The sequence below is a fragment of the Physeter macrocephalus genome, chromosome 9 (genome assembly GCF_002837175.3).
Source record: "Physeter macrocephalus isolate SW-GA chromosome 9, ASM283717v5, whole genome shotgun sequence".
Taxonomy (NCBI): domain Eukaryota; kingdom Metazoa; phylum Chordata; class Mammalia; order Artiodactyla; family Physeteridae; genus Physeter; species Physeter macrocephalus.
The window spans coordinates 80,470,940-80,478,194 of NC_041222.1; the positions used below are offsets into that span (position 1 = coordinate 80,470,940).

Here is a 7,255-nt window from a genome sequence, read left to right on the forward strand (position 1 = left end):
ACAGGACAGCTCCCACAACAGAGAATTATCCAGCCCAAAATGTCAATAGTGAGAAACCTTGCTCTAAACTGAAAAGGATGGTGAAGCTCAATTATCTCCTCTAACTGCCTGACTTAGAGCCAAGAACAGCCAAGAACACCGAAGGCTTATGTCAGCAACTACAAACTCTAGCTACAAACTCGAGCGCACTTAGAAACATCAAGCAAGCATTTTTAAAAAAAAACTTTCCATTTCCCTTAAAAAAACAATCAGTCACAATTTGTGTCCTCCCAATACTGGCCTCCAGAGATGTTAATAACCAAACACAAGGCAATATGGATTCATTTCAAGGCTGTTATTTTTTGCAGTAAAGGAGGCTGGGGGCTGGGCAAGCTTTGAGAAAAAAACCAAAAAGCTCAAAAAGATAAATGAACGCTCTGTCACTGGAGAATCATGACAACAAACTTGTGTCTGAGAGAGGGCTGGAGTGGGGGGTAGGTATTACGTGAGACAAAAGCATAAAAGTGCTAAGCAAAAATGAAAAGCCAACAGAGAAATGGGCAAGGTTAAAAAGAAGGCATTTCCCTTCTGTGCCCGAAAGGATGAGAAGCACTCTGGTACCAGGGAGGGCGCTGGAGGCCAAATACACCAGTGTAAATCTTGAGGCAGGCAAAGAATGGCTAAAAGGAAGAGCTGGCAGCCCCCTCAGCCAAACACCCTGCACACATCAGAGACCTTCCTGCTATGCATCTGGACCTTCCAAGCCTCAAGGCTTTCCACGTCAAACCTGATGCCCCAACCAAAGGCAAAGCACTGGGAGTTCTCCCAGGGGCCACACCCCTGTCCTCTGTGCCTTTGCCCAGGCTGTTCCTTTGGCCTGGAATGCCCCACCACCCTCACCTCTCCAGCCCTGGTCCTGACTCAGTCACCCTCCCTCAGGGCTGCCCTGGAAGGTGCCCCTGCCATCCTGCCACTTGTCTGTGTGTCCACTGGGTGGAAGTCCTCTGAATGTATCCGAGAATAGATGTTCACAGTTGCCTTTGTGTTTGTGTATATGTATGTCAATTTTTTACCCGCAGGAGAAATAACACTTTCCAAACTGTCCCTCAGCATTCTCTCCCCTTAAAATCTCTTATGCTTTCCTTTCTTCTGTTGCTTTTTAACTAAGGAAATATGCAACCTCTATTCATTTGGTTTATTTAGTGTAGCAACCACACGTGTTTATGTCCAGAACATTTGCAGTCTTTATTAAAAAAAAGACCATCTAACAGACTTCTTTGCTGATAGTGACGAAGAATTTCTCTAAGACATTAAAGTACACAACCTAAATTCCACGTTGCTTCTCATTCTACTCTACTAAAGTCTAAGACAGCAGAGCATTCTTACTCTGAAAAGTAAATGCTGCCACTGCTTGCTGTTGACATGAACACTAAGCTCACTATGTCAGGAACAAGACTTCCTCATTGTTACCTCTACTTTGAATTTAAATTAAAATTATAAAGTGGTATGGTGGCCTCCCTGGTTGGGTTTACTTGCATTTATGAAACTGTTGCTTCTTCTACGGGGGAAGAATCTAGCATGCAATGAATGAATGAATGAATGAGAAATCAAGGTCAAGGCAACAGGAGACCAGGTTTACTTAAATCACTAGTAGGCAAAGTGGACATGGAGACATAGAGGATCCATAGTTTCTCATTTGTAAAATGGGACAATAATTCACTTACAAGTTAAAAATGTTACATAGATTATCAGGTTATAAAAATAAAGATAATAATAGATAGCTACTTTACTGAGTGGTAAGACATGTAATAATATATAATAAGTGGTAACGGTAGTTGCTCAACAAGTGATACTATTGAGTAAATAATACTTGGCCAAAGAACCAGTGTGCCACACTGAAGCTGACAAAACAGAATGGGAAGGAAAATAGCTCAGAGGCCCAAAGCAGGCAAAATGAGTCTTATCTCAGGTGTGTCACTCCCCAACACTCTGTCACTAAGCTAGAGCCCAAGTGAGAAAGCTAATAATAAGCATGTTTCTCCTCCAGGGACTTGACATGAGTTGTGTAATGCAAAAACATAGTTAAATAAGCATGTTTCTCCTCCCGGGACTTGACATGAGTTGGGTAATGCAAAAACATAGTTAATTCTAGAAACATTTATAAAATGTTACATAAATCAGTTACATTAGCTCTCTTTTTTTTCACATGAATTCTCTTTAAACTTATTAACAATCTACTGAAAAGTCTTGCTCAAAACAACAAGATATAGTCTTTTGTCATCATCATGACACCCAACAAATCTGTTGGCCCAAGTAGCAGAAAGTGAACATTTGGACAGAGCTGGGAGCCCCCTTTGCTCATCACTTGCTCTGTCTTAGAACCTGTGGTAGCTCCCCACAGTCTAGCCAATCACATTATTTCCAAACTGCAGTCCTGCGGTCCAGGGCCCAACCTGTTGCCCAGGGCCCATTGGAGCCACTGCACCCTATCCTCGCCACACTGGGGGTCTCCCACCACCGGCTGTCCACTCAAGCTAGGGCCTTTGCTTGACCCCCTTTCTGAGCTCTTGCCTAGAACTCCCTCCCTCCTCCACACTCTAGGTCGCTCTAATTTGCCTCACCCCCTCCATGGAAGCTTTTTCCCTTTTCCATTTAACTTTCATGGCTTACTGCAGTTGTGAGCTCAAATTTAGTGCAAGTCTGACATTCAACTCTAGTAGTTTTAAGTGCATGAATTTGTGCACTTGGAGTGTCTCACATCTTTAGTGTCACTTACAGTGCCTAGACAGTGCTAGGGCCATTATAGATGCTCAGTAAACTTGCTGCTAGGACATCACAGGTACTTATTAAAACCCTTCTTTATCTATCAATGACAATGAGGTGCTGAGTTGAGGTAAATTACCCCATGGATTCAATCCAAAGAACACTTGTATTAATTACCAAGCTTCTAAAGGCAAGAATGTTTTCTGTTCTTAATTATTTGGACTATTATTTTGTCACTACTCAACGGAAGACACCACCATATTCTTGCAAAACACTGAAAGCTGAATCTTCACAAACAAGGCAAGATTAACAAAATATTCTCCAAGGTTAGTTCTCCAGCAGCATTTTGAAAGGGATCAATTATGCAATTATGCATGTAACTCTTAAGACTTCCAAATTTTGTCTTAGATAGCTTTCACTAGGAATGCCTCAGATATTCTGGTGTGAAATATCTACATAATTACGGCAATCCTTCCCTCCCAGCTCATTGTAAGAGATTCCCTAAGCAGTGTTTAGGGGTTAAAATGTTTCCAAACAGCAACTCTGTTACTTTCCAAACAGAATAAAAAAACAACGAACAGAAAATAAAAACAACTGCTCCCAAAACAAAACCCCTGAATCAAGAGAGTTACAACAACAAAAAAAAAATGTAAAATGTTTCCGTCTGGGATGTCGCGGGTGGGAGGTGTGATCTATTTTAAATTTACAACCACTTAAAAAAAGGCTTCAAGAACCCCCAAATTGAGGAATGTGGATAAAAGACTGGCATAACCCCTAGGAGAGCTCCTGCGGCCCCTCCCTTCAAACCCGCTTTCTTAAAACACATTTATTCTTTCAGCTTCTAAAACGCAGCCTTCCCCCAGCATAATTCCATTTTAAAAGCCCCCACCCGCGAGGAAACATTAATCTACTTTGCAAACAAGCGTTCTAGTCTGTGCTTTACTGCTTTTTTTCCAACTCCTTTCCCCCCACCCCACCCCCTTTTTTTGTACCTTGAGACAAATGTTTTTTTCCCCAAGAGTTGAAAGCTGTCCAAAAACAGGACCACACACGCCGCCGCCTCCGCAGGCCCGCGCTGTGCCCGCCCCCCGCCCTCCGCGCGGCGGTCGCGGCCGCCGGGGGCGCGCACACTCCCTCCAGCCGGAGGGGTGGCCTCTCTCTGCACCCCCCCCCCGCCCTCCTTTCTCTTTGGACGCGGTGGGTGGGGGTGGGGGAGGGAAGGAAACCGAGGAGTACAGCCCGGAGCCGAGAGGCCTTCCTCTGGCCGTGTCTCGGCGCGCGGCGGAAGCGAGCGGCGGTGGCGGCGGGACCTGGGGGCCCCCCGGCCGTGCGGAGTGGTCTGTCCCGCGGAGGGGCTCCCGCGCCCCCGCCGGCCCGCCCTCGCCACTCTCTCCCACAACACCTCGCAAAGCGCAGCGCCCCGAGTAGATTACAGCGCGGCCTTTGTCGGGCGGGCCTGGCTCCCGGCCAGGCGCCCAAACAATAAACAATTCCCCCTGGTGCGGGCAGGGGGTTTTCGCTCTTCACAGAAAGGATCTAGGTGTATGCTGGCAAATATCTTTATCAATTGGAAGGAAAGGAAGGGGGCCCGGGGTGGGGGACGAGAGGGCGCTGCGGCGGGCGCTGGATCTCTTACCTTCCACCCACAGCTCCTCCACGTTGGTCTCGAGATTAGCTGCCTTTAATCCCACAGCGAAGGCCCCAAATATGAGGAGGCCTACAACCAAGAACTTGCCGCAGTTTTTTTGAATGTAACAACCCAGTTTAAATAGGAGTCTCTGAAACTTCGCTCTCAGCCACAGCGGCGCTTTCCGGCCAGTAGCTTTCCCCTGAGGATGAAGCAGAAAGGAGGAGTGAGCGCCGGGTAGTCGCGGCCCGCGCGCCCACGCCAGCTTCCGCGCACCCGCCCGGCATCCCGCGACAGCCGTGAGGGGTGTCCTTCGGGCTGGAACCCAGGTCGGCCCAAGGAGACACGAGCGGCGTGGGGGGGGCTGGTCATAAATCAAAGTCAGGCTGCAGCGTGGCAGCTGCACCTTGGTCACAGCAGGGGCGCCCCCACGCGCGGCCTTCGTAGCATCCCCGAGTGTGACTTGGAGGTCTGGGAGGAGGGGCTGCAAGAACAAGGGGAAGCCGAGGCAAAGAGGAAAGACACCATTCAACACAGGCAATATTCACACCAACCTGGGAAGGGAGGGTCTGCGTAATCCCCGCGATGGAGCCCAATGTTTAAGAACCAGCAAACCATGGCGCCCTTCCCCGCAAGTCCTGTCCCAGCCTTTACCCTTCTCGGGGTGCTCCGGCGAGGACAGAGGCTGGGGGACGAGTGCACTTTAGGAACAATGTTTGGCGGGCTCCCGTATCCTGATCCCCCGCCCGACGTGATAGTAAATTGGGATCCACGTGGTGAGCGTGGGCGCCGGAGCTCACTCGCGACGTATTTCCATAGCGTTGGGAGACGCCGTGTGAGCTGAATTAGGAAGTGGGGCAGCCATCTGCAACTTACGACAATATTTGTGATCGGAAGAGGGCAGCCACATGGATCTTTCCCTCCTCTCCCTTCCCTTCTGGTTAAACGTGAAAAGCAGCAGAATGCACAGGGGAAGAGCCTGGGCCGACGCAGGCGGGGGTCCTGGCTGGGCGCTGGCTGCTCCCGGCGGTGGCGTTTCCCCGGCGCTGGCCGCGGCCCCGGCCGGCCCCTGTCTGGGTGCTCGCCTTCCCCGGATTCCACACATTTCAGCGAACCTCGTAAACACAATGAACCCGGCCGCTCGGCAGACCCGCACCGCGGATTTAAGGTGGCAATTTGTTTACAACTTTCCCTTTCCCCACAGGCTCTGAGAAGAAGTGGCTCAAAAACTGGAAAAGAAGAGGGAAGATACCCTCTTGCGAGGATAATTTTTAAGGGAGCAGAGATTTCATGCTCAACAAAAGCAAAACCGGCTGCCAAAAAAGGAAACCACCTTTATTTCGGCTCCCTCCCCACCCCCGCCTCTCTCCACTCCGCCTCCCCCTCCAAGAGGTTAAGAAATGTGGCAGTATTACAGGGGTTTAGGCTGCAAATAGGGGCAGGGACGCGGGAGTAGGGGGTTCAGGGGCAGGGGGCACAGGGCAGTGCCGCGCTGCGGCGGCCCTGGAGGTGGTCCACTGTGGACCGCTTTCCAGTGCTCCGGAAAAGGCACGCCGGGGAGGGCGCGTGCACACACACACACACACACACACACACACACACACACACACCCTCCACCCCCTGCGGACTTCAGACAGCCCTTTCCTCCCAGGACCGGAGGGAGGGTTTGAATTTTTCAATCCCCACTTGTCTGGTTTTTTTTCCTGGAAAGAGGTGTGTGTGTCACACACACACACACACACACACACACACACACACACACCCTCCACCCCCTGCGGACTTCAGACAGCCCTTTCCTCCCAGGACCGGAGGGAGGGTTTGAATTTTTCAATCCCCACTTGTCTGGTTTTTTTTCCTGGAAAGAGGTGTGTGTGTGTGTGTGTGTGTGTGTGTGTGTGTGTGTGTGTGGCGGGGACGATCCCAAAGAGGAAGAGGAGGGAAAAGAGAGTGGGAGGAGAAGAGAGTCTGAAATGCACCTTGGAAATCTGCTCCAGAGCGAAGGCGGCGTCGCAGTAGCTGGGCCGGTGCAGATAGTCCCAGTCCGGCGCGGCGTTGCGGCGCAGCCCCCCGGTCCTTCTGCGCCTCCCGCCACCGGCCGGCCGGCCCGGGGCCCCGCTGCAGCCGCCGCCGCCGCGGTCCTGGGGCTCGGCAGCGTTACCAGCCGAGGCCATGTTGCCGCCGCCGCCGCCGCGGGAACCGAGGCTTCCCGGGCGGCCCGGCGCGCTCCTGCCGCCGCTGCGGGCTCCTGGCTCGCCTGGGCGCTCGGCTTGCGAGGACGCTGCTGGCCGCCGGCTGTTCGGGCTGGGGCTCCGGTTGACAGACCTGCTGCTGCTGCTGCTGCCGCCGCTGCTGCTCACACTGCGGGCGCTGCTGCCGCTGCGGCCGCGGCCGCTGCCGGGGAGTCAGACCCTGCGCCTTCCATTGCCACATTGCGCGGGGGTCCCGAGGTCTCTGCGGCTGCCGCTGCCCACATCCAGTTCTCCGGAGAGCGAGAGCCGGCGCGTGGAGCCAGCCTGTCCTTCGGGCGCTCGCCCGGCGCTCCTCGCTGTCCCCAACTCCCCCTACCCGTCCCCCGCCCCGCGCCGCGACCCCTTCACTGCAGAAAGCGCCAGCAAATCCCCGCCGCTCCCGCCGGCCTCGCTGACTCTCTCGGCGTCTCACGGGTCGCCCGAGCGGCCGCGGAAGGTAAGCGCAGAGCCGCCGCCGCGGGGTCCGTGGGCGCCCGGTGGGTCTCAGCGCTGCCGGGCCGGGGCAGCCGCCGCCGCTGCTCCTGCGGCAGCTGCTGTTTGCGGTGGCGGCTCCTGAAGCTGCTGCTCGGACTGCTCGGGCTGCTTGGGCTCTGGCTGCTGGGTTCTCGGTGGCTGCTTGGTCCCGGACTCTGCTTTC

At 53.0% G+C, this 7,255-nt stretch overlaps 1 protein-coding gene across 1 annotated transcript in view; it reads right to left on the minus strand.

Moving 5' to 3' along the window:
• The window catches only part of PTCH1 (patched 1), a 59,785-nt gene extending 53,100 nt beyond the window's left edge, over positions 1-6,685 (minus strand). Inside the window, exons 1-2 of the mRNA XM_007121877.4 lie at positions 6,346-6,685; positions 4,379-4,571 (exon numbers count right to left, since the gene is read on the minus strand). Of these exons, the coding sequence (XP_007121939.3) occupies positions 4,379-4,571; positions 6,346-6,540 (388 nt within the window). The 5' untranslated portion in view covers positions 6,541-6,685. The remainder of the gene's footprint in view (positions 1-4,378; positions 4,572-6,345) is intronic.
• Between the last annotated feature and the right edge of the window lie 570 nt (positions 6,686-7,255).